Here is a 27,999-nt window from a genome sequence, read left to right as displayed (position 1 = left end):
CCCTCGCCACAAGTGAAGGCAACTTGAGGTGCGGTTTTGTAACGGCTCGTACTGCAACTCGCCTCAACGGCCGACTCAGGTACGGCGCGACCCAACACATGTCGGGATATATCGAGGGTTCCGAAGCTGGAACTTGCAAGCTGTGAACATGTCGGGCACACAAGGCTTTACCTAAATACACGCGTTCCCATGAGGAGAGTCAGTCGCACTAGAAGTAATCAGTGCAGTGCACTAAATGCACACCCGAGCGGTTTGCAACTTCCAGCGAGAAAAGTTATTTTATTTGCAATGTTCGGCTGAGTTCATTCAACCCGCGATAATTTTTTTTCACGCTCGAAGATCGTTCTTTTGCGATCAAACTACATGTAAACATTGGGCGCCGGGCTAAAGTGAATCGAAGGCCTCTGTAACTTTTTAACGACCTTGCGTAACATGGCGCTTTAAATAGTAACTCAGGCGCAGGCTGCAAAGCGGTGTCTGGACATGAAGCCTGGACTCGGACCGACACTCGGACAGGGATTTAAGTGTGCAAAATTCTCTGGCAGAAAGCGGGGATTCCCCTGTATAAGGGCTCATTATAACAAGCCTGGACGGATACAAAGGCGCTGAACTTTTCACATGTCCTTCATTGTTACTAATTGTGTTTGACATTGGATCGCTAAGTTTAGAGAGACCGTATGGAGACAGGCGGGCGGCATTTTTAAAGAGGCCAATTAACCCACAAACACCGCATCTCTTTCGGATGTGGGAGAATGTGCAAACGCTACACATACAACACCCGAGGGCAGGCTCGAACCCGGGACCGTGACGCTGCGAGGCAGCAGCTCTATCAGCTGCACCACTGTGCTGCCCTAACGGAGCAAACCGTCTAAACGTGTCTTCTCCCTAAACATGTGACGACACTGTTCTGTTTCAGGCACTTGCATGTTACGCTGATGTATCAGACTGCCGAGGGTAGACACAAAGAGCTGGAGAAACTGAGCAGGTCAGGCAGCATCTCGGGAGAGAAGGAATGGGTGACGTTTCGGGTCGAGACCCTTCTTCAAACTGTCGAGTTTAAAATTAACTTTCCTTGTCAACGTTGTGGTTCACCCAATCGCATTCTGCACGTCCCTTCCGCATTCCATCTCCGCGATTTGAAACATGGTTCAAGGATTTTTAGTTCAGTGGAACATTTTCACTCGCCCTCCCCCCTCCCACATTCCAAAGACGTGCAGGGTTGTAGGTTAATTGGCTTCTGTAAATCGTCCCTAGAGTGTGGGATAGAACTAGTATATGGATGATTGCTGGCCAGCATGGACTCAGTGGGCCACAGGGCTTGTTTCATGCTGTATCACTAAACTAGAAATTGACACGGTTAATGGCAGGATTTGAAGGCCTGAGCTATAGGGAGAGATTAGTTAGTCTAGGACGTTATTTCTTGCAGTGCAGGGGGGCTGTGGGGTAATCTTTTATAGAGGTGTTTAAAATAATGAGGGGAATAGAAATGGTGAATGTACAGTTTTTTGTTTCCCTGGATAGGGAAATGAAGAAATAGGGACATCGGTTTAATGTGAGAGGGGATAAACAATAGCAGCCTGTGGGGCAATCATTTTACACTGGGGGTGGAACGTTCCAGATGAAGTGGTTGTGGCGGGTACAGAAACAACATTTAGAAGGCATGGATAAAACACATTTGTTTGGATATGGGTCAAATGTAAACAAATAGGTCTTGCTTAGATGAGGCATCTTATTCGGCTTGGACAGGTTGGGGTGAATGGCTTGTTTCCATCAAAGACAGACACAAAATGCTGGAGTAACTCAGCGGGACAGCCAGCATCACTGGTTAGAAGGAATGGGTGATGTTTTGGGCCCTGAAGGAGGGTCTCGACCCAAAATGTCACCCATTCATTCTATCCAGAAATGGGCATGTCCCGCTGAGTTACCCCAGCATTTTGTGTCTATCTTTGGTGTAAACCAGCATCTGCAATTCCTTCCAAAATGTGGCGTGTTTCCATGCCATATGATTCTGACTCTCTGATGATGAATTTTAAATTGATTGTAACTAAATGCAGTGGAAATTAATTTACTTGAAATTTGTGGGAACAGAGTATATTTTGCCACAGGGAAAACCTGAAGCTTGAATTTTGTGGGAATTGGTTTATTGTTCAAAGTTTTGAACAGGTTGATGGATCGGGCAAGTGACTGAAATGTCCGTCAGCAAAGTTTTTAGAAGCAGCAACCACTGTTCAAAGAGTATTAAAGTTGTGGTGGAAAAAGACAGGGCAGCCCCACATGCTAAAATTCTGAATTGGAGCAAAGCCAACTTTAATGGTATTAGACAGGAACTTACTAGAGCAAGTTCTAGAGGAGATAGATCTAGGAGTGCAAGTACAATGCTGGGTGGCAGTGTGAGCTGCGAGGAGCATGCTATGAGGCTGCAGGGAGACTTGGATGGGTTGCGTGAGTGGGTAGGTGCATGGCAGATGCAGTATAATGTGGATAAATGTGAGGTTATCCACTTTGGTGGCAAGAACAGGAAGGCAGATTACTATCTGATTGGTATCAGATTAGGAAAAGGGGAGGTGCAGTGAGACCTCGGTGTCCTTGTACATCAGTCACTGAAAGTAAGCGTGCAGGTACAGCAGGCAGTGAAGAAAGCTAATGGCATGTTGGCCTTCATTGCAAGAGGATTTGAGTTTAGGAGCAAGGAGGTCCTACAGCAGTTGTACAGGGTGAGAACACTCCTGGTGAGAACACTCCTGGAGTATTGTGTGCAGTTTTGGTCTCCTAATTAGAGGAAGGACATTCTTGCCATTGAGGGAGTAGAGCATAGGTTCACCAGGTTAATTCCCGGGATGGCGGGACTGACAAATGATGAAAGAATGGATCGACTGGGCTTGTATTCACTGGAATTTAGAAGGATGAGAGGGGATCTTATAGAAACATATAAAATTCTTAAGGGATTCGACAGGCTAGATGTAGGGAAAGTGTTCCCGATTTTGGGGGAGTCCAGAACCATGGGTCACATTTTAAGACATTTTTAGGCCATTTAGGACTGTGATAAAAATCTTTTTCACAGAGAGAGTTTAGAATCTGTAGAATTCTCTGGCACAGAAGGCAGTGGAGGCTAATTCACTGGATGTTTTCAAGAGAGAGTTAGATTTAGCTCTTAGGGCTAATGGAATCAAGGGATATGGGAGAAAAGCAGGAACGGGGTACTGATTTTGGATGATCAGCCACGATCATATTGAATTGCGGTGCTGGCTCGAAGGGCCGAATGGCCTATTCCTGCACCTATCTTCTATGTTTCTATGTTCACATAGTTCCCTGTAGTAAGTCTGAACAACGGTCCCAACCCGTAACATCACCTACCCGTATTCTCCAAAGGTGCTGATAAAAAAGAATCACAGAATTAGTTATTTCCAAAGATAGGCACAAACTGCTGGAGTAACACTGGGGGTCAGGCAGCATCCTTGGAGAATGTGGATAGGTGATGTTTTTAGTCAGAACCCTTCTTCCGACTGATTGTGGGGGTTGGGAAAGAAAGCTGGAAAAGAGGAGAGGCAGGACACAGCATGTGTTCATCTATTACCAGCCATCGGGTTCCAACACAAAGCGTCACCTGTGCACATTCTACTGGGATGCTGTCTGACCCGCTGAGTTACTCCAGCACTTTGTGTCTATCTCCCAGAGAGTTTCTCTGATTACTCCAACATTTTCTGTGTTGACAATAGGATGTTTGCATACACAAAGATCGTACAAAGACCAACGTTGTAAATGGTCAGGGTACATGTTACAAGCCATTTCTCTGTAGCTGTAATACAATATTCTGCACTATGCCCAATTTTCTCTTCACAGTACCTATTGAACGTGTATGGCTTGTATATGTTTTTACTGGATACAGTTTTTCTATTCTATGTCGATACAGATCATTATCTTATACACCTCTGTAAGATAACCCCTCATCCTCCTGCGCTGCAAGGAATAAAGCCCTAGCCCGCCCATCCTCTCCCTGTAGATTAGGTCCTGGGGCCCTTGGATACAGAGATACATAGATCATTCTATATAGGTAAAGAAGCCTGTTTTTCAGCTACGTGTTCAAAGTGAGTTCTGTGTGAAAGTTTTTAGATGAATGGCCAGTTCAGTCTTCAGTCTTTTAGTTATAATTAGTTAGCTTTTCGTTTTATTAGCTATGATATATTCAGTTTTTAGTTAAGGTCTGCAGATCCTTTAATGCTTTGCTCTGATACCAATTAACCATTTTGCCTGAATAACATTTTTTTAATGCTGAAACTGGACAGGGAATCATTATGAATTCAGTGATCGTACACTGGTATTGATGATCTTGTGTTGGAGGTGAAATATGGTGCCTCTGACAAGGCAGGAGCACTCCTTGGACTTTAGACTTTAGATATACAGAGTGAAGACAGGCCATTTGGCCCACCGAGTCCATGCCGACCGGTGATCTCCCCGTACATTATCACTATCCCACCCACCAGGGCCAATTTACAATAAAGCCAATTAACCTACAAACCTGCATCTCTCTGGAATGTGAGAGGAAACCAGGGAACCCAGAGAAAACCCACGTGGTCACATAGGGAACGTACAAACTCCGCACAGACTGCACCCATAGGATCGAACTCGGGTCTCTTGTGCTGTAAGGCAGCAACTCTACCGCTGCGTCACAGTGTCGCCACTCCCTTCGTGCTGGAGCTTTGGCCTAAGTTGAAAGCTCTGATCTCCAGAGGAACATCCGTACTGGGAGCCTATAGGACGTGTACACCTGAGGTTCCACCTGATCAACCATGAAACAACGCAGGAAGACACTAAATTTAGATGTTTGTGTTTTACTCCACAGATTTTGACGGAGGTTACTGAGAAGGCTGGACCTTGGATAATGGCCTCCCTACCACCCCTTGGTCGACTCTACAGTGAGGTGACCTGCTCCATCTGCCTGGATTTCTTCCAGGAGCCGGTGGCCCTGGAGTGCGACCACAACTTCTGCCGGCTGTGCATCTCGCGGAGCTGGGAGAAGGGCGATGCCTTCTACTCCTGCCCCGAGTGCAGGGAGGTGTTCAAGGACAAGAGGTTGAAGCCCAACCGCAAGCTGGCCAACATTGTGGAGGGTGTGAAGGAGCTGAAGCTGGAGCCCCGCCAGGGACAGCCGGCTTTCTACTGCCAGCGGCACCAGGAGAGACACAAGCTCTTCTGCCTGGAGTGCCAGGGTGCCATCTGCATCGTCTGCTCTTGCTCCAGTGAGCACCAAGGCCACGTCATCATCCCCATCGAGGAGGCTTCCGTCCTCTACAAAGTAAGTGTCTTCAAAGAGTCATACAACATGGGGACAGGCCCTTTGGCCCCACATCTGAAGAAGGGTCTCGATCTGAAACGTCACCCATTCCTTCTCTCCAGAGATGCTGCCTGTCCCGCTGAGTTACTACAGTTTTTTGTGTCTACCTTTTGTCCAACGCATCCATGCCAACCTGGATATCCCATCTGAGCTAGTCCCATTTGCCCGCGTTTTGTATCCCTCAAACCTTTTTCTATCCACGTACTTGTCCAACTGTCTTTCAAATTGAGTTTTCGGTTTAGGTTTATTACTTTCACTTGTACCTAACATTGTTTTGCATGAAGACACAAAATGCTGGAGTAACTCAGTGGGACAGGCATCGGGTCCACCACGATGTAGAGCTCTTCTTCCGTCGCCTCCGCATTCATGCCTTTGTTCTGTGGGAAGGAATCCTCACCACCCAGTGATGTCCCCTTCTCCCGTCTCCAACAGACCCCTCCTCTTGGACTCCCCCCCGGATGGCCATCTACCTTCTTTAGACATTTTCATTTCCAACTGCCGGCGGGACATCAACCGCCTCAAACTTTCCACTCCCCTGATTCACTCTAACGTCTCCCACCCCCGAACGTACAGCCCTCCGCTCACTCTGCAGCAACCCCGACTTGATAATCAAACCCGCTGACAAGGGAGGTGCCGTGGTGGTCTGGCGCACTGACCTCTACCGGGCTGAGGCCAGACGACAACTCTCAGACATCTCCTCCTACTTAACCTTGGACCATGATCCCACAGACGAGCACTAGACCTTAATATCACACACCATTTCTGATGTCATTACCTCCGGCTCTCTGCCCTCTAAAGCCTCCAACCTTATCATTCCCCAGCCCTGCACGGCTCGATTTTATCTTCTCCCCCAAATCCACAAACAGAACCGCCCTGGCAGACCCATTGTTTCTGCTAATAAAAAGTCTGAAGAAGGGTCTCGACCTGAAATTTCACCCATTCCTTCTCTCCAGAGATGCTGCCTGACCCGCTGAGTTACCCCAGCATTTTGTGCCAATCTTCGATTTAAACCAGCATCTGCAGTTCTTTCCTACACATTGTTTTGCATGCTGTCCAATCAAATTCGGATTTACTTTAGATGTTAGAGATATAGCACAGAAACAGACCCTTCGGCCCACTAAATCTGTGCCATCCAGTGATCACCCCTACACTAACGCTATCCTACATACCAAGGATCATTTTATAACTTACTAAAGCCAATTACCCTACTCACCTGTACATCTTTGGAGTGTGGGAGGAAACTCATGCAGTCAGAGTGAGAACGTACAAATTGTGTACAGACATCACCTGTAATCAAGATCGAACCTGGGTCTCTGGGGCTGTAAAGCAGAAACCCTATCTGCACCAGTGTGCTGTCCGCATAATACTACACATAAATACAATCAAGGCAAACTCGGGTATAATATGTAGGGGAGGGAAACATACAGAGAGCAGGGTATAGTTTTCTGCATTGTAGAGCAACAGTTTCAGAGACAATGTCCAAGGTCTGCAATCAGGTTGAACAAAATCAAACTGTATCCTCGCTTATGGAAGGACCATTGAGAAGCCTGATACCAGATAGGAATAACCTTTCCAGAGTCTGGTAGAGCGTACTTTCAAGCTTCTGTATCTTTGACCCAACGGGGAGGAGAAGGAAAGAGGGGCGTGCAAAATTCTTTGATATCTTGACTGTTTTCCCGAGTCAGCGTGACATGCAGATGGAGTCAGTAGCGGGGAGCCTAGTGTTAATTTCTTTAGCAAATGGGTGATGAATCTGTGGAATTTATTGCCGCAGGCAGCTGTGGATGCAGTCATTGGGTATTTTTAAAGCAGAGATTGGTCGATTCATGATTGGTAAGTGTGTCAAAGGTTACAGGCAGGAAAATGAGGTTGAGAGGGAAAGATAGATTGAATGGTGGAGTAGACTTGATGGGTTCAACAACCTAATTCTGCTCCCTTGTCTTATGGTCTGTGTGATGGACTGGGCTACTTTTGCACAACTCTTTGCAATTACTTGCAGTCATGGGCAGAGCTCTTCCCAAAACAAGCTGTGATGCAACCCAACAGCGTGATTTGTTTAGGGAATGGGGGTTCCCCTCATCCATTATAGATGAGCCTCTCACTCTGGTATCCTCGATATCCTGCAACTGCGATCTTGCTGCCCCTCCCCCCATTCGTAGCAAGGACAGAGACCCCCTTGTCCTCACCTTCCATCCCATCAGCCGTCACATACAGCATATAATCCTCCCACATTTTCGCCACATCCAACGGGATCCCACTATTGGCCACATCTTCCCATCTCCACCCCTTTCTGCTTTCCGCAGAGACCGTTCCCTCTGAAACTCCCTGGTCAACTCATCCCTTCCCCCCCAAACCACCCTCTCCCTAGGTTCTTTCCCCTGCAACCGCAGGAGATTCCTCCACCCTCAACTCCGTACAAGGACCCCAACAGTCTTTTCAGGTGAGGCCGAGGTTCACCTGCACCTCCTCCAACCACATACAGTATCCGCTGTTCCAGGTATCAACTCCTGTATTTCGGCGAGACTAAGAGCAGGTTCGGCAATTATTTTGCTGAACACCTCCGCTCAGTCTGCCTAAACCTACCTGATCTCCCTGTGGCTCAGCACTTTAACTTCCACCTCCCATTCTCAATCTGACTTTTCTGTCCTGGACCTCCTCCATTGTCAGAGTGAGGCCCAGCGCAAATTGGAGGAACAGCACCTCATATTTCACTTGGGTAGCTTACACCCCAGCAGTTTGAACATTGACTTCTCTAACTTCAAGTAGCCCTTGCTTTCCGTCTCTCTCCAATCCCTCCGCCTTCCCAGTTCACCCATCAGTCTTACTGTCTCTGACTACATTTTACCGCGCACTCCTTTGACATCAGTCTGAAGAAGGGTCTCGACCCGAAACGTCACCCATTCCTTCTCTCCAGAGATGCTGCTTGTTACTCCAGCATTTTGGGTCTACCTTCAGTATGATTTCTATGTCCGTGCCTCAACTCCCTCCTCTGACAGCTTGTCCATATACCCACCACTCAGTGAGTGATTCGGGTTCCTATTAAATTTTCCCCCTCTCACCTTAAACCTGTGTCTCCTGGTTCTTGATTCCCCTAATCTGGGTGAAGTACTCTATGCATCCAAACTATCTATTCCATGATAGGGTTGTGGTGGTGCAGGGGGTGGTGACGGGGTGACTGTGGGGGGGGGAGGGGAGGGGGAGGGGAGTATGGACATTCATGCAGTACAGAAACAGGCCCCTTGACTCAATTCATCCATGCTGTCCAAGATGTCCCATCCAAGCTAGTCCAATTTGCCTGTATTGGGTAATGTCCAGCTGAACCTTTCCTATCCATGTACCTGCCCAAGTGTGCTTTAAATGTTGTTATTGTACCTGCCTTAACTACCTCCTCTGGCAATTTATTCCATACACCCACCACCCTCAGAGTGAAAAATGTTGCCCTTCATGTTCTTATTAATTGTTTTCCCTCTTCATCTTAAACCTATGATCTCTGGTTCTTGATTCCCCTTTCATGGGTAAAAGACTGTGAATTCTTCCTATCAATTTCTCATAGAAACATAGAAACATAGAAAATAGGTGCAGGAGTAGGCCATTCGGCCCTTCGAGCCTGCACCGCCATTCAATATGATCATGGCTGATCATCCAGCTCAGTAACCTGTAACTGCCTTCTCTCCATACCCCCTGATCCCTTTAGCCACAAGGGCCACATCTAACTCCCTCTTAAATATAGCCAATGAACTGGCCTCAACTACCTTCTGTGGCAGAGAATTCCATGGATTCACCACTCTGTGTGAAGAAATGTTTTCTCATCTCGGTCCTAAAAGACTTCCCTCATGACTTTCAACACCCTTGTAAGATCACTCACAACCTCAGCTTCCTGCACTCTGGAAAATAAAGTGCCTGCGTGCCCAATATTTCCCCATAGCTCAGGCCCTCACATCCTGGCAACCTCCTCGTAAATCTTCTCTGCACTCTTTCCAGACTATTAACATCCTTCCTAAGCATGCTACATTTTCCTTGACCTCCACCCCCTTTGATGTCTCGTCTTCACGCCTTGCCCTTCCTTATATATGTGCCTCCCTCTCCCCTGACTCAGTCTGAAGAAGGGTCTCGACCTGAAAGGTCACCCATTTCTTTTATCCAGAGATGCTGCCTGTGCCACTGAGTTGCAGGAAAAATATTCTGGAAAGTGGGGGAGTCCAGAACCAGAGGTCACAGTTTAAGAATAAGGGGTAGGCCATTTAGGACTGAGATGAGGAAAAACGTTTTCCCCAGAGAGTTGTGAATCTGTGGAATTCTCTGCCACAGAAGGCAGTGGAGGCCAATTCACTGGATGTTTTCAAGAAGGAGTTATATTTAGCTCTTAAGGCTAAAGGAATCAAGGGATATGGGGAAAAAAACAGGAACGGGGTACTAATTTTAGATGATCTGCCATGATCATATTGAATGACGGTGCTGGCTCGAAGGGCCGAATGGCCCAATCCTGCACATATTTCTTTTATGTTATTCCAGTGTTTTGTATCTATCTTCTAATATCATCAAAGTTGCCCCAGTTCAGAACTTTAACTTGAAGACCAGCCCTGCTCTTATCCGTAAGTATAAAGCTAATTTAATTGTGGTCGATGTCCCAAAAGCCTCACCCTCCGACACTTCAGTCACTTGCTCCTCCATATTTCCTGAGAGTCGGTCAAGCTTTGCCCTCTGCATTGCAGGATCCTCTACATATTGGCTCAGGAGTCTTTCCCGAACACATTTGACAAATTCCATCCGGTCTAAACCCTTGATGATATGGCCTTCCTAGTCTATATTGGGAAGGTTAAAATCCCCTACTATGACAGCCTTATTATTCTCGCAACTGCCTGCAATCTCCTGGCATATTAGCTCTTCATCATGTTGGCTATTTGGCAGCCTGTAGTACACTCTCAACAAGGTGATCATTCCCTTTTTATTTCTCAGCTCCACCCCTACAGCCTCACTGGACGAATCATCATTAACGTCACCCCAAATAATCGCCATGAAGATCTCCTTAATCAGTAAAGCAACTGCCCCTTCTCTTTTACCCAGACCTCTATCTCGCCTTCAGCATCTGTACCCTGAAATGTTAATGTTAATGTGTTGGAAGGAATTGAGACACAAAAGTAACTCAGCGGGTCAGACAGCATCTCTTGAGAAAAGGAATAGGTGACGTTTCGGGTCGAGACCCTGCCTCAGACCTGCTGAGATGCTGGTTTACACCAACGATAGATAGAAAATGCTGGAATAACTCAGGGGGTCAGGTAGCATCCCTGGAGAAAATGAATCGTAATTGAATAAAGTAATTCAGGTCTGAAGAAAGGTCTTGACCAGAAACGTCATCTATTCCATTTCTCCAGAGATGCTACCTGACCTGCTGAGTTACTCCAGCATTTTGTGTTTGTCCCTGAAACATTAAGCTGCCAGTCCTGTTCCTCCCTTAACCAGGCTTCCGTAACAGGTATGACATTCCAGTCACACGTACCTACCTATCCAGGCCCTGTTCTCATCCGCCTCACCCATCAGGCCTTTTACATTGAAACAGATGCTAATGAATCCAAAGGTACCTCCTCACTCCCAGCTTTGCTCCTGCATATAGACCTTGCTTTCATCAACCTCTAGCTTGACCTGCATCACTCCTGCTGTGGATCACATCCCCCTGCCAATCTAGTTAACAACCAACCCGATCAGCAGTAGTAAACATACTTGCTGGGATATTGGTTCCCCTGTAGTTCAGCTGCAACCCATTTGACTCTGCATTAAAGTTTGACAAGCAAGTCAACGCCGTGGTAAAAGCCAGCTTCTTCCATCTTCGTACCATAGCTAAAATCAAACCATTCCTTCAATTTGACGACATTGAAAAAAATCATCCACGCATTCATTTCCTCCCGCCTAGACTACTACAACTCCCTATACATTGGGATCAGCCAATCATCCCTGTCCCGCCTGCAATTGGTCCAAAACGCCGCAGCGAGACTCCTGACGGGTACCCGCAAAAGGGACCACATCACCCCGATTCTGGCCTCTCTCCACTGGCTCCCAGTACAGTACAGAATCAATTTCAAGCTCCTCCTATTCACATACAAAGCCCTAAACAGACTTGGCACCCCTACATCAAAAATCTTCTATCCCACCACTCTATCTCCAGGTCCCTCAGGTCGGCCGCCTTGGGGCTACTGACTATCCCGCGGTCTAGGCTTAAGCTCAGGGGTGACCGCGCTTTTGCGGTTGCAGCTCCTAGACTGTGGAACAGCATCCCTCTCCCCATCAGAACTGCCCCCTCCATCAACTCCTTTAAGTCCAGGCTCAAAACCTATTTCTACTCCCTAGCGTTTGAGGCCCTCTGAGGGGGCGCTGTGAATTGTTCATGTATGTGCTGTTATGTTTGTGTGCCACTGTATGTTCGTTCTTAGTACCTGCACTGATGTACAGCACTTTGGTCAACCTGGGTTGTTCTTAAATATGCTATACAAATTGACTTGACTTGACTTAATCCCTCTTCATCAGGTCAACTCTGCCCCAGAACAGATCCCAATGGTCCAAACATTTGAATCCCTGCCCCCTGCACTAACTCCTCAGCTGCTCATTCACGTCCTATCTTCCCGTTCTTGCCCTCACTGGCACGTGGCACTGGGAGCCGACCAGAGATTACTACCCTGGAGGTCCCACACTTTAGCCTTTTGCCTAACTCCCTGTGTTCACTCCGCAGGGTCTCATCCCTCTTCCTACCTAGGAGGGAGATAAACGGGCGGCAATGGGAAAAGCTGGTGGAGGAAGAGGTGAGGTTGTGATGTGATACTGTGGTGATGCCCGCGGGTTAGGCCACTCCCTGGGTCATCCCCCTCGGCACTGAGTGGACAGGGCTGTAGAGGGGTCTTGGGGTACGGGGTTTGCTGGAAGGGGCGAGAGTTTACTCGTGCGGGTGACTGAAGAGAGTGAATGTTCGGATGCTGCATTAAAGTTATTGTTAATTCTTACCTGGCGTCTTGCCTGATTCCTGTCGCGTCCAGACCCACTGGGTGTGGAGAGGGTGGCTGTGCAACGTCATTGCTTTAAGGCTTGGTCTTGTTCATTATCACCATTATTATTTTCCATTGTATCTTTATGCTTATTGCTGTTGCAAACAAATGGTTGATTTCTTTGAGAGAAGTTTAGATAAGCCCTGCAAGGCTATAGACAGCCCTTCTTGCATGTCAAACGTGCTTCCAATATCTAGAGAAATGTAAATTTATTAATCCATCAAAAATATTGAAGGCTGTCTCTAAAATATGGAGGCCGTTAAAAATGTAGGAGTGTTAGATTTGCTGCCTTACAGCGCCAGAGACCCGAGTTCGATCCTGACAATGGGTGTTCTCTGTACGGAGTTTGCATGTTTTCCCCGTGACCTGCGTGGGCTTTCTATGGGATCTCCGGTTTCCTCCCACAAAATCTCACAAAGTGCTGGAGTAACTCAGTAGGTCAGGCACCATCTCTTGAGAAGCCAGAAACTTTGTCAGTGCCAGAAACGTGGCACATCTTTGTGTACTGCCAAGGTGAAGTCTGTTGTAGGATTTTACCGGATTTAGCTTTTAGTTTTGTTTAGAGATACAGCGCGGAAACAGGGCCTTCAGCCGACCGGGTCTGCACCGACCAGCGATCCCTACATAACAACACTCTCCTACACACACCAGGGACAATTTTCAAAATTTACCAAGCCAATTTACCTACATACCTGTACATCTTTGGAGTGTGGGAGGAAACCGAAGATCTCGGAGAAAACCCACGCGGGTCACAGGGAGAACGTACAAAGTCTGTGCTGACAGCACCCGTAGTTGGGATCGATCCCGGGTCTCCGGCGCTGCAAGTGCTGTCAGGCAGCAACTCCACCGCTGCTCCACCGTGCCGCCCTTCTGGGTGAAAACAACAATGTTGCCCCACAACAAAGATTGTGTGCAACAACGAAGAATCTCACTCTACCTCGGTACATGTGACAATAAGGTATTGTTTCAGGTCGGGATCCTTCTTCAGACCCGCTGAGTTAATCCAGCACTAAGTGTCCAGTGTGAATATAGGTCCGAAACGTCACTTCTCCAGAGGTGCTGTGTGACCTTCTGAGTTACTCCAACACTTTGTGACTTTTGTTTTGTAAACCAGCATTTGCAGTTCCTTGTTTCTGTAATGTACAACTGGTAATCGCATCAAGAAACGTTTCCTATCAGAATGCTTCACTCTGATCCCATGTAACCACCGTGCCTAAACAACAAGTTTTAAATGCTGCCATTGGACTCAGAGTATCATTGAGAATTCAATTATCGTACTGCCACTGTTCCATCCTTGTCTCAGAGGGTGGTGAATCTCTGGAATTATGTGCCCCTGAGGGTGGTGGAGGCTGGATCATCAGACATATTTAAGTTGGAGATGGAAAAAATATTTGAAAGTTCAGGATAAAGTTCCTGACTATCTACCCTGCTTGTGTCTCTCATAATTTTATAAACTTTGTTTAAAAGAAAAATGTCAATCGCCTTCCCATTCTCCCCTTATAACTCAATCCCCTCCCTGTCCAGAAAATATTAATGTGATTTTTTTTCAGCTCTGAGAAATATTGGAGGGGTAATGATAATGTTGATACATAAGTCTGAAGAAGGGTCTCGACCCGAAAAGTCACCCATTCCTTCTCTCCTGAGATGCTGCCTGACCTGCTGAGTTACGCCAGCATTTTGTGAATAATGTTGATAAATAAGTATAGTTGAAACCAGCGGAGCCAGCCATGATCCCACTGAATGGTGGGCCGGACTTGAGGGGCTGAGTGGCCTGCTCCTGATCCTGCTCCTGCCCCTGCTGTCCTGCTCCTGCTGTTGTCTCCTGTTCCTGCTCCTGCTGTTGTCTCCTGCTGTTGTCTCATGCTGTTGTCTCCTGCTGTTGTCTCCCCCTCCTGCTGTTGTCTCCTGCTGTTGTCTCCTGCCATTCGATATCTGGAGCAAAGATGGCTGAGAGTCACATCCAGAAGAAAGGATTAGAAGCACTCACTGTACACACGCCCCACGCTTACAGTTTTCAGCCTGAAGAAGGGTCCAGACCTGAAGACCGCCTGTCCGTTCCCTCCACTGATGCTGCCTGACCCGCTGAGTTACTTCAGCACTTCATGCTCTGCTGAGCTTTGTCTGGTGAGGTTGAATCACTAAATCATTGAAAGATACAGCATGGATACAGACTCTTCGCCTCTCTAAGCCCACCTCAGCTATTGATCACCCGTTTGCACCAGATCCATGTTATCCCACTTCCTCAGCCATTCACCCACATACTAGGAGCAACGTACAGAGGTCGATTAAACAGGTACAAACCCTCATGTTTTAGGGATGTGGGAGGAAACTGCAGCACCCAGAAGAAACCAACATGGTCACAGGGAGGACGTGCAAACTCCACATAGACAGTGCATTAATCATGTATTGTCTTTCTGCCGACTGGTTAGCGCGCAACAAAAGCTGTTCACTGTACCTCGGTACACGTGACAATAAACAACTGAAACAGACAACAGCAGAGGTCAGGATCTAACACAGGTCTCTGGGGCTGTGAGGCAGCAATGCGTTTTAAACTGTCTGATGTGGCTGAAGATTATGACATTAAAGACTTTAATCCACTTCCATGGAAATGCTCTGGCCTGACGTGTATTTTGTGGCATTTTCAGTGTTTGTGTTGCCTTTTGCTGACTTACTGATTCTGCTCAGTAATCTGTCAGTGCCTGCACTAACACTGTGCACCTTTTCACCAGGACAGGTTGGAAAAATCCAAAGATGTTCTCCAGATCCAAAAGGAGCAAGCAAGTCACAGTCAGAGCCAACAAGAAGCAAAGATTTATAAAATCAAGGTACGATTTCTTACACCAGGTTTAGTTTTGAAGTGACCTATGCACGTTGAACTTACAGGTAGTTCAGTTCAGAGATAGAGCGGGGAAACAGGCCCTTCGGCCCACCGAGTCCGTGCCGACCAGCGATCCCCGCACACTGACACAATCGTGCATACACTAGGGGCCATTTACAATTTTACTGGCCAATTAATCTACAGATTTGTACGTCTCTGGAATGTGGCAGGAAACCGGAGCTCCCAGAGAGAAGACACGCAGGTCGTGGGGAGAATGCACAAACTCTGTACAGACAGCACCCATAGTCAGGATTGAACCCGGGTCCCTGTTGCTGTGAGGCAGCAGCTCTACCGCTGCAACACCATGCTGGTCCTGTTGAAGTGTACATCATTTTCACAGGGCTTGATGGTAAGGATATCGTTTTGCCTGCCCTACCCCCCCCCCCCCCCCCCCCCCCCCCTAGACGCACCAATTTATTTCCCTCCACTTTCATTCCTTCCTCTGGTTTCACGATTTGCAACTCTTCAATCCTCTTGTCTCATTCCATCAGTTGTTTTCGTCTCTGGGTAGAGTGGATATGGAGAGGATGTTTCCACCCATGGGAGAGTGTAGAATCAGAGGCCATAGCCTCGGAATAAAAGGCCATACCTTTAGAAAGACGAGGAGGAATTTGTTTAGTCAGAGGGAGGTGAATCTATGTAATTCATTGCCACAGAAGGCCGTGGAGGCCAAGTCAATGGATATTTTTAAGCTGGAGATTGACAGATTCTTGATTAGTACGGATGCCAGGGGTTATGGGGGGGAGGCAAGAGAATGGGGAAAGATAGATCAGTCGCGGTTGAATGGCAGAATACACTTGATGGGCTGAATGGCCTAATTCTGCTCCTACAACTTATGAACTTTGTCCAATCATCTGCCTATCAGAAAACCTCCCTCGCCTGTGTTCAACTATTACCTGCCATGCTTTGTCCTGCCCCTCCTCTCTTTGGTGCCTTGGTAACAGCAATGTTTATTCCCAGTGAAATGTATCGATCCATCTCTATACCATTGAGGGCATTGTACTTTGTCCAAGGGATTGATGCGCTACAATGGTGAGAACTATATTCTGCACTCGGTATCTTCTCCTTTGCTCTATCTATTGTACTTGAGTTTGAACTGATTGTATCTATGTATGCTATATTGGATCTGTTTGGATAGCATACAAAACAAAGCTTTCCACTGTATCTTGGTACAGGTGACAATAATAGACCTAAAGCTAACCCAGTCTGATGGGCTGGAGTCACGTGTGGACCAGACAGGGCACAGAAGGCAGATTCCTTCCCAGTCCAGTAAGCTGGGTGTCAATGATAATTCAGGGAAATATAGGAGCAGGAGTAGACCATTCAGTACAGTAAGCCGTTGATTTAATGGACCTCTATAACAAATTTTGGTTACAGCAGGCTGACTTTGATGCAGACCGAGTTTGTTGTTTCAAGGAATGACGAATAGGTGGATGGAACGAATGTTGTTTTTGATCCATTTTAGTTTAGTTTCGAGATACAGCATTGAAACACCGAGTCAACGATCCTCATACACGTTCCACCCGACACACCAGGAACAATTGACAGTGTGTAGGATAGAACAGTCACAGTGGTTCTGTCAGAGATCACCCATGCACACGTTCCACCCGACACGCCAGGGACAATTGACAGTGCGTAGGATAGAACAGTCGCAGTGGTTCTGTCAGAGATCACCCATACACACGTTCCACCCAACGCACCAGGGACAATTGACAGTGCGTACGATAGAACAGTCGCAGTGGTTCTCTCTCCTCCCACACTGTGAAGACAAAGACATAGTGACAGCATGGGGCTCTCCCAGGTGCTGCGATCCCCCACACCACAACCTTCACCCCCCTCCACCACTCAGCCGCAAGGATGTGTGGGCCTGCAGCCCAACTGTGTGGGAGCCGCCATCAGATCCCTGCCCCACAGCACCAGGGACCCGGGCCTGACTCTGAGCACTCCGGCACACCAGCTCTGCCCCACACACTGGGGACAGTTCGGTGTGTAGTATAGAACCAGTGGGCCGGGGCACCTGGAGGAAACCCACACGGCCTCAAGCAGCACCCCGGGACTGGATCAGACCCGGGCCTGGAGCAGCGGCACCATCAGTGATCCACTGAACCCCCACAACCCGCAGAAGCCACCAAACCCCAAACCTGCACGTCTCCGCCAAGCGGCAGGAGACCCGAGCACCCGCAGCAAACCCACACTGTCACAGGAAACACCCAGGATTGAACTCTGGTCTCTGGCGCTGTAAGGTATCAACCACTGCGATGCCACTGGACCATCCTTCAACATTGTGTGTCCTTCAATGTTTATTGTGGAGTGAATGTTTATCGGCTGTTTTCCAATAGTACTATAGACATTAGACAATAGACATTAAACAATAGATAATAGGGGCAGGAATAGGCCATTCGGCCCTTCGAGCCAGCACCGCCATTCAATGGGATCATGGCTGATCATTCTCAATCAGTACCCCGTTCCTGCCTTCTCCCCTGACTCCGCTATCCTTAAGAGCTCTATCTAGCTCTCTCTTGAAAGCATTCAGATAATTGGCCTCCACTGCCTTCTGAGGCAGAGAATTCCACAGATTTACAACTCTCTGACTGAAAAAGGTTTTCCTCATCTCCGTTCTAAATGGCCTACCCCTTATTTTTAAACTGTGGCCCCTGGTTCTGGATTCCCCCAACATTGGGAACATGTCTCCTGCCTCTAACGTGTCCAACCCCTTAATAATCATAAGTTTCGATAAGATCCCCTCTCATCCTTCTAAATTCCAGTGTATACAAGCCTTGCCACTCCAGTCTTTCAACATAGGACAATCCCGCCATTCGGGGAATTAACCTAGTAAACCTACGCTGCACGCCCTCAATAGCAAGAATATGATGTACAGTTCAAATTAAACCCCTCATTCGGTATGATTGGACAATTAGTAATAACGGACACCATCTCCCCCTGTGGTCCGTTACAGCGAGGGTTTACTGTATAACTGAGATATCTAATATATCTGGTATTGTATATCTGATCTGCGTGGATGGCCTGCAACACAAAGCCTTTCACTGTACGCGGTGTCAATAATAAACCTAAACCACTGAGCGTGCTGTTTCTCAACAGGAGAAGGGTCGACTGCTGAAGGAGCAGGTCGAGGTCGATCTTTCCAGCATCTACCGATTCCTGGACGTGAGGAAGCGGGAGCTGGAGGTGAAGATCGATGAAGAGGTGGGCAAGACGGTTCAGCCCTTGCAAGAGGACCTGGCGATGATCTGCCAGGAAGCCTGCACGATCGAGCGAACCATCCGGGATGTGCAGCTGCAACTGAGCTACGGGGAGCCCCAGGAGATGCTTCAGGTAAGAAGCAGCAGGCAGCCCACGCGTGTGGAACATGCAATGGACCTTCACCATGCTTCTTAATTATTTCACATTTCTGGTACCTAATTTCTGCCAGTCGATAAAAGAGCTTGCATCAAAATGGTGCTTTTTTGACCTTGAGACACTCTTGGTGCACCTCTGCACAAAAGAGGTATTCAGGCCAGCATATATCACCCATGATGATATTGAATGTGTGGGGTAGGTTTGATGGCCGAATGGCCAACTCCGACTGTTATTTTCTTGTGGTGAGAGGATTGGAGGATAGGAGCAGTCTTGCTTCAACTGTTTCCAAGGACATTTCCAGTAATGGGAGAGTCTAGAACCAGAGGGCACAGCCTCGGGATAAAAGGATGTACCTTCAAAATGGAGTTGGAGGAATGGTTTTAGCCAGAGGGTGGTGAATCTGTGGAAATTGGCAAAAAAGTCTGTAGAGGCCAAGGCATTGGTTATTTTTAAGGCAGAAAATTATAGGTTATTGATTAAGTAGAGCGTTATTGATTACAATTAGATAGCAGTAGAATGGGGTTGAGAGGGAAAAATAGATCACCTATGATTGATTGGCAGACCAGACTCAGGGTTGAATGGCCTAATTCTGCTCCTGTGTCTTATGGTCTTATGTACAGTCCTGGTAAGATTGCACATTGAGTATTGTGTACATTTTTTATCTCCTTGTCTAACGAAGGGTGTTCTTGCCATGGAGGGAGTTCAGTGAAGCTTTCCTGATCCCTGAGGTGGCAGGACTGATGAATGAAGGCTTAATTTCTTGACAGTTTAGAAGGATGAGAGAGGACCTCACAGAAACCTGCAGAATTCACAGGTGTACCATACACAGGCACAGTGTGTATATTTCAGAGTCTCTTGCCTAGAGTAGGTGAATCGAGGACCAGATGAACTAGGTTTACGGTGAAGGGGAAAAGATTTAGTAGAAATTTGAGGGGTAATTTTTCACACAAAGGGTAGTTGGTGTATGGACCGAGCTGCCAGAGGAGGTAGTTAAGGCTGGGACTATCCCAACGTTTGCAGAAACAGTTAGACAGGTGCAATGGATAGGACAGGGTCCTTTTTGGAATGGCAGGCAGTGACTAGTGGGGTACCGCAAGGCTCAGTGCTGGGACCCCAGTTATTTACTGTGTATATTAATGATTTGGACGAGGGAATTGAATGCAACATCTCTAAGTTTGCGGATTACACGAAGCTGGGTGGCAGTGTTAGCTGCGAGGAGGATGCTAGGAGGCTGCAGAGTGACTTGGATAGATTAGGCGAGTGGGCAAATGCATGGCAGATGCAATATAATGTGGATAAATGTGAGGTTATCCACTTTGGCGGCAAGAACAGGAAAGCAGAGTATTACCTGAATGGTGACCGATTGGGAGAAGGGGAGATGTAACGGGACCTGGGTGTCATGGTGCACCAGTCATTGAAAGCAAGCATGCAGGTGCAGCAGGCAGTGAAGAAAGCGAATGGTATGTTGGCATTCATTGCAAGAGGATTTGAGTTTAGGAGCAGGGAGGTTCTGCTGCAGTTGTACAGGGCCTTGGTGAGACCGCACCTGGAGTATTGTGTGCAGTTTTGGTCTCCTAACCTGAGGAAAGACGTTCTTGCCTTAGAGGGAGTACAGAGAAGGTTCACCAGATTGATCCCTGGGATGGCGGGACTTACATATGAGGAAAGACTGGATAGACTGGGCTTGTAATCGCTGGAATTTAGAAGACTGAGGGGGGATGTTATAGAAACATATAAAATTCTTAAGGGGTTGGAGAGGCTAGATGCAGGAAGATTGTTCCCGATGTTGGGGGAGTCCAGAACCAGGGGTCACAGCTTAAGGATAAGGGGGAAGTCTTTTAGGACCGAGATGAGAAAAAAAATCTTCACACAGAGAGTGGTGAGTCTGTGGAATTCTCTGCCACAGAAGGAAGTTGAGGCCAGTTCATTGGCTATATTAAAGAGGGAGTTAGATGTGGCCCTTTTTGCTAAAGGGATCAGGGGGTATGGAGAGAAGGCAGGTACAGGCTACTGAGCTGAATGATCAGCCATGATCATATTGAATGGCGGTGCAGGCTCGAAGGGCCGAATGGCCTACTCCTGCACCTATTTTCTATGTTTCTATGACAGGCTTGGGGGGTTATGGACCAAACACAGGCAGGTGGGAGTAGTGTCGCTGGGACATGCTGGCCGGTTTGGGCAAGCACATTGTATCACTCTATGACTCTACTTTTATCAGGACTGGAAAGGTTAGATACAGGAAGGATATTTCTGAAATCTAGAAGCCAGTATAAAGATAAGGTGTGATGTGTTTAAGACTGAGATGAGGCAGGTTTTTTCTCCCAAGACCGTAGTGAGTCTGTCGAGTTATCTAACGCAGGATGGAGTTGCAACAAAATCATTACATTTGTTCATCGAGGATTTCTGTATTTTCTCTGAGTTAGTAGAATCAGCGAATGTGGGGCAAATACTGAAACTGGGAAAGTCAGTGATCCCCCCTTGATCAGATTGAATGGTGGGATCAGTTTTGAAGGGTCAAATAACCTATTCCTGCTCCTATATTTCTATGAATTATAATCTACCTTGCTGGACTGGGCAGGAATCTACCGTCCATATCCAGTCTAGTCTACACATGACTTCAGCCCAACCAGAGACCCAGGTTCGATCCTGACTACGAGTGCTGTCTGTACAAGGTGTGTATGTTCTCCCTGTGAACGCGTAGGTTTTCCCCGGTTTCCTGTCACATTCCAAAGATGTGCAGGTTTGTAGGTTAATTGACTTGTGAAATGGTCACTAGTGTGTAGCATAGAACAAGTGTATGGTTGATTGTTGGTCGGCAATGACCTTGAGGGCCGGAGGGCCTGATTCCATGCTATATCTCTAAACTAAACATTGGTTTAGGATCATGTGTTCCGGGATACAGTGGAAAGCTTTGTTTTGGATGCTATCCTCACAGATCAGATATATACAATCAAGTCAAACTCAAGTACAATCGGTAGAGCAAAAGGGAAGATAAAGGGCACAGGATTTAATCATCAGTTCCATAGACAAAGTCCACTGTTCACTGAACAGTAGAGGTGAATCGGACTGTGCCTAGCTTCTGTAGGTTCCTTTTAAATAAGGAAATAACCCAAGGAATTGTGGAGTTAAAAGACTAAAGGGATAGGTGGTCTATGCCAGTGTAAAAAATTCATGCTCCTATATTGGCTAATAGCTAATTAAATATTGTCACGTTTAATTTGCAAGACTGAGTTCCGGAGTGCAACACCCATTAATCTATTTTATTTTTATAAAGGAGCAGCAATTCTTATTTATAGATGGAATATTTGTCTTCCCTTAGCCAAATTCCCTGATCATTCTGAGGTCCACTTTGACAGCTTCTCTGCACCTGAGCCATGACTCACTATTCATTTCCCCTCTCTTTCCTCACCTTCCCATCACTCAAAACAATCTTTCTCCATTTTGTTTCTATCATCCCTCGGAAGAAGAATCCCACCACAAGTTTTTTTATTTGTGTCATAAAGCGCTTAATTTCTTTTATTTTAGTTTAGAGATGCAGTGTGGAAATGGGCCTTTCCACCCACCGAGTCTACATCAACCAACAACCCCCCATAAACAGGTTCTTTCCCACCCACTAGGGATAATTTACAGAATACAATTAACCTGCCAACCTACACATCTTTGAGATGTGGATGGAAACCGGAGCAATCGGAGAACAAACACATGGTCACAGGGAGAACATATAACAACATGGTCACAGGGAGAACATATAAACACATGGTCACAGGGAGAACATATAAACACATGGTCACAGGGAGAACATATAAACACATGGTCACAGGGAGAACATATAAACACATGGTCACAGGGAGAACATATAAACACATGGTCACAGGGAGAACATATAAACACATGGTCACAGGGAGAACATATAAACACATGGTCACAGGGAGAACATATAACCACATGGTCACAGGGAGAACATATAAACACATGGTCACAGGGAGAACATATAAACACATGGTCACAGGGAGAACATATAAACACATGGTCACAGGGAGAACATATAAACACATGGTCACAGGGAGAACATATAAACACATGGTCACAGGGAGAACATATAAACACATGGTCACAGGGAGAACATATAAACACATGGTCACAGGGAGAACATATAAACACATGGTCACAGGGAGAACATATAAACACATGGTCACAGGGAGAACATATAAACACATGGTCACAGGGAGAACATATAAACACATGGTCACAGGGAGAACATATAAACTGCACCCAGAGCAATGGGACATCCATTGCACCCAACATATAGGCAGCACCCATAGTCAGGATCAAACCCAGTCTCTGCCCCTGTGGGGCAGAAAATCTACCACTGCGCCATTGTGCAGCCCTTAATTGAATGCGCCATCCTTAATTTTATTTGAATGAACTGATCGGATCATGAGAATTTAAACCTTTTTAATTTTTTTAACTTTTTAGGACATCAAGCAGTTGTTGGACAGGTACGTGGCTGCATGGGTTTTCTGTATGTGGCTGATTAGTTCACCGTTGGGAGCTGTGCAGGGAGTTCACAGCCCTGAGAGAGCTAGGAGTTCTTTGCTTCACTCTTCCCTGAGTGAGTTGGTCCCATCGCAGGTCACAGCCCCAGTTACTGTTCGGCAGGCACTTGTAGGGAAGCGGACTTAGTGTGCAGAGCTCCCGTTTCTGCTCGCTTCCCATGAACCTTGGCTGGGCAGCACATGTAAAGTCATCGAAAGAGCATTCGGAAATATAAAGGTCCAGAGATTTGTAAAAAAAAAAGCAGCTAGAAAGATAAAGGTCCAGAGAATAAAAAATGCTGCACGAAGAGTCTCAACCCAAAACATCACCTATCCATGTTTTCCAGAGATACTGCCCAACCTGCTGAGTCACTCCAGCACGCTGTGTCCTTTTCTGTACACCAGCATCTGCAGGTCCTTATTTCTACATAAAGTTATCTCTGGTTAATATTTCTCTGCTTTATTTAAAATGCGTGCTTCAAGTTTGAGCTCCCAGAGATACAGTATGAGCACAGAATACCAGGCACTCCACTGGATTAGCAAAAATAAAGTGCTGCAGGAACGCGGCGGGTCAGGCAGCATCCGTGGAAGGAAATGGACAGAAGATGTTTTGGGTTGGGGCACTAATGGCGTAGATGGGAGAAAGCGGGTGGAGAGAGGTGAGGGTAAAGGGTAGGGGAGGAGCTGGTGACAGGTGGATCTAGGTGGGTACCTGCAGATGAGGGAGAGAGGGTAGAGATTGTAACTGATACTGGAGGCGAAAAGTGGAGAAGACAAAAGGGTGTGGGTGGTGGAATATGATGAGCTGGGGCGCAAAATATAAAACCACACAGTGGGATGGTGGTTTGAAGGGAACGGGGCAGGTTTGGAATGCGGGGCCTGGGGTGGAGAAGGGTGGGAGATGCTCTGGATTCCAGGGTCTGCAGCCTCTTGTGTCGTAAAGTCATAGATTCATACAGCATTGAAACAGGCCCTTCAGCCCAACTTGCCCACACCCACCAACATGTCTCATTGACACTGGTCCCACCTGCCTGCATTTGGCCCATATCCATCCAAACCTATCCTATCGGGGACCTGTCGGCACGGTGGCGCAGCGGTAGAGTTACCGACTTACAGCGAATGCAGCGCCGGAGACCTGGTTCAATCCCGACTACGGGTGCTGTCCGTACGTAGTTTGTACGTTCTCCCCGTGACCTGCGTGGGTATTCTCCGATATCTTCGGATTCCTCCCACACTCCAAAGACGTACAGGTATGTAGGTAATTGGCTTGGTAAATGTAAAAATTGTCCCTAGTGGGTATAGGATAGTGTTAATGTGTAGGGATCGCTGGTCGGCGCAGGCCCGGTGGGCTGAAAGGGCCTGTTTCTGTGCTGTATCTCCAAACTAAACTAAACTATCCATCTGTGTTTCTTAAACGTTGAGAGAGTACCGTTCTTTGTGTAACCCCTCGGTTTTCTATTAAATCTTCCCCTACTCACCTTAAATCTACGTCCTCTGGTTCTCAAATTCCCGTACTCTGGGTAAGAGGCTGCGCCTTTAACTTATCTACACCTCTATAATATCACCCCTCATACTCCTGCACTCCAAGGAATAGAGTCCTAGCCTGCTCAACCTCTGCCTATAGCTGAGCCCCCCCCCCCCCCCCGAGTCCTGTCAACATCCTGGTAAAACTTCTCTGCACACTTTCGGGCTTGACATCATCTTTCCAACAACTTGGTGTCCAAACCTGAACACAATACTCTTAATGTGGCCTCACCAACACCTTGCATACCTGCAACATGACCTCCTCTAGTCAATACTCTGAGTGTGACTCCACTTGATGGCTCTTTTAAACATTGTTGTGTCTATCCATGTGTAAGATGGACAGGTACAGTTTTGGCCAAAATTTATTCCTTTGCCATCACCATTATCACAGTGTTGGGACCCCACTCTAAATAATTTGGCTGCTTGACTTCCTCGGGGAACTGGGAAATGACTGCAGTCTGACAATATAAATAAAATTGTTGGCTGCAGGGTGCATTTCAAAGCCTTTCTTGTTTTACTTTCAATGGGCACAGTAAGCAGCCCAGGGCTGCCTGAAGTTACATCGAGAGAGAGGGAAGTCATAGAGAGTGATGGCCCACTGCTGGTTCCAGGGCTCAGATTGCAGAAGGGTGTGGGGAAATGTGGGTATCTGTGTCTTTGCAAAGCTTCCTTCACGTGTACAAGCTTCCAATCCTACGTTCCAGATGCAAACAGGAATACATCGCACCAACGGACTTTCCCACCGACCTCCACACTGACTCCATCATCACACCTTTCCGTTACGTTAAAATCTGGGATGAGCTGAAAGCACTTGTGCCAGGTACGTGATCCTGCTTTTTGGAGAGTTGGGATGGAGGGAAAGGGGGTGGTCAGAGGTGGGGGGGGGGGCGGTGAGAGGTGGGGGGGGGGTGCAAGGAGACTGAGGGTTCGGGATGTTCTGCTCATACATCCATTACATGGGGGCTATATTGCACGATGACTCAGTGGTCCCACACGTGCCTCTCAGAAGGTTGCAAATCCCATTGCATGAAACTTGACCACTGTAGCAATGTTGTACTGGTGATGAAGGCAGTTTGAGTTTAGTTTATTGTCAAGTGTACCGAGGCACAATGAAAAGCTGTTTTAGCGTGCTAACCAGTCAACGGAAAGACAATATGTGATTACAATCAAGCCATCCACAGTGGACAGACACATTATAAAGCGAATAACGTGAATAATGTTTAGTGCAAGTTAAATCCAGTAAAGTCCAATGTGGATGGGGAACCAATCACGCTTTGTCCTGGATTACAAAATATAAAACAGAAAAGGTTGGAAATAATCAGCAGACCAAGTAGCATTTAGACAGAGAAACAGAGCGTTAATATTTCAGGTCATAGATCATTGATCACAGAACTTAAAACAGTACAGCACAGGAACAGGCCTTTTGGCCTAACACCCACACTGACCAACATGCCCCATCCACTCTAGTCCCACCTGCCCTCGCATGGCCCATAGCCCTGTAAGCCTATCCTAGCCATGTACCTGTCCAAATGACTTTTAAACATTCTGGTAATACCTGCCTCAATTACCTTCTCCGGCAGCTTGTTCCATATACCCACCACCCTTTGTGTAAAATAAAAGAGTTACCCCTCAGGTTCCTATTATCTTTCCCCCTCCCCCACCTTAAACCTATGTCGTCTGGTTCTCGATTCCCCTACTCTTGGCAAAGATTGCATTTACCCGACCTATTCCCCTCATGATCTTGTGCACCTCCATAAGATCAACCCTCATGCTCCTGCGATCCAAGGAATAAAGTCCTAGCCTGCTTGACATCTCCCTATAGCTAAGGCCCCTGACCCTTGGCAACATCCTTGTAAATCATCTATGCACCCTTTCCAGCTTGACAACATCTTTCCTGCAACATGGTGACTAAAACTGAACACAGTACATGAAATGTGGCCTCACCAATGTCTTATACAACTGGAACATGTCCTCCCATCGTCTCTACTCAATACTCTGATTGATGAAGGCCAACGTTCCAAAAGCCGTTTTGACCACCCTATCTTCCTGAGACGCCACTTTCAAAGAACTATTTACCTGTACTCCTAAATCCCTCTGTTCTACAGCACTCCCCAGAGCCCTGTCTACCGTGTGGGTCCTGCCCATGATAGACTTCTCAAAATGCAATACCTCACATTTCTCTACATTAAATTCCAGAAATCATTCCTCAGCCCACCTGGCCATCCGATCAAGATCCTGCTGCAATTTGTGACAACTATCTTCACCTTCTTCAACACCATCCACTTTTGTGTCATCTGCACACTTGCTAATCATGTGTAGGAAGGAAATGCAAATGCTGGTTTAAACCGAAGATAGACACAAAAAGCTGGAGTAACTCAGCAGGACAGGCAGCATCTCTGGAGAGAAGGAATGGGTGACGTTTTGGGTTGAGACCCTACTTCATCCTTCTCGATCATCAGGCATCCTTCTCTCCAGAGATGCTGCCTGTCCCGCTGGGTTACTCCAGCTTTTTGTGTCTATCTTCACTTGCTAATCGTCCCTTGCACATTTTCATCAAGATTATTGATGGAGATGACAAAACAGCAATGGGCCCAGCACCAAACCCTGAGGCACACCACTAGTCACGGGCCTCCGGTCCGTAAAGCAACCTTCCACCATCACCCTCTGCTTCCTTCCATGAAGCCAACTGTGTGAGCCCCACAGTGGGGAACAATCTCCACTGACCGACTGTTTCATGCCTTTCAGCCCGGGAGTCCCTGAAGCTGAACGCCAGGACAGCTCACCCCCGGCTGCTCCTGTCCGAGGACCTGCGCAGTGTGGTGGACGGCGAGAAGCGGCGGGAGTGCTCGCTCTCGCCCCAGCGCTTCAACTACTGGCTGTGCGTGCTGGCCGACAGCGGCTTCAAGTCGGGGCGGCACTACTGGGACGTGGAGCTGGGGGGCAACCAGGCCTGGGTGCTGGGGGTGGCCAGCGAGTTGGCTGACCGGCTGATCACCGGGCCGCTGGTGCCGCAGGATGGCTACTGGGTGCTGGAGATGGTCAACGGCAACCTGGTCAACCTGGGAGGCCCTGGGCCCCAGAGCCTCCCCCTCCGACACAAGCCGCAAACCGTCCGCGTCTACCTGGACTACGAGGAGGGGCACCTGGCGTTCTACGATGCCGACAGCCTGTGCCACCTCTACACCCTGCACCACAAGTTCACACAGACACTCCTCCCTCTCTTCAACCCCCACAACAAGAAGGAAGGCAGCAGTGGTCCACTCAGGCTGGCCCCCTGACACTGACACTCACCCTGGGAGGGTGGTCCACAGGGCTGGTCTCAAGGACCAGCGGCCCACTCAG

General features: G+C 47.5%; 1 protein-coding gene and 1 long non-coding RNA gene across 2 annotated transcripts in view; one reads left to right on the top strand and one right to left on the bottom strand.

The window, feature by feature from the left end:
* Nucleotides 1-27,999, bottom strand: part of LOC144603241 (uncharacterized) — a 478,910-nt gene that overhangs the window by 180,445 nt on the left and 270,466 nt on the right. The gene's annotated exons all lie outside the window — the stretch shown is intronic.
* On the top strand, nt 2-27,937 carry LOC144602791 (E3 ubiquitin-protein ligase TRIM39-like). The gene is made up of 7 exons (XM_078415922.1): nt 2-79; nt 4,841-5,293; nt 15,093-15,188; nt 18,341-18,574; nt 23,075-23,097; nt 25,362-25,477; nt 27,403-27,937. Exons 2-7 carry the CDS (start codon nt 4,880-4,882, stop codon nt 27,933-27,935), a joined length of 1,416 nt encoding a protein of 471 aa, XP_078272048.1. The 5' UTR covers nt 2-79; nt 4,841-4,879; the 3' UTR covers nt 27,936-27,937.

Source organism: Rhinoraja longicauda, chromosome 19 (genome assembly GCF_053455715.1).
Source record: "Rhinoraja longicauda isolate Sanriku21f chromosome 19, sRhiLon1.1, whole genome shotgun sequence".
NCBI classification, from domain to species: domain Eukaryota; kingdom Metazoa; phylum Chordata; class Chondrichthyes; order Rajiformes; family Arhynchobatidae; genus Rhinoraja; species Rhinoraja longicauda.
The sequence above is the reverse complement of the archived record's forward strand: the minus strand, read 5'-3'. Positions and strand labels throughout refer to the sequence as shown.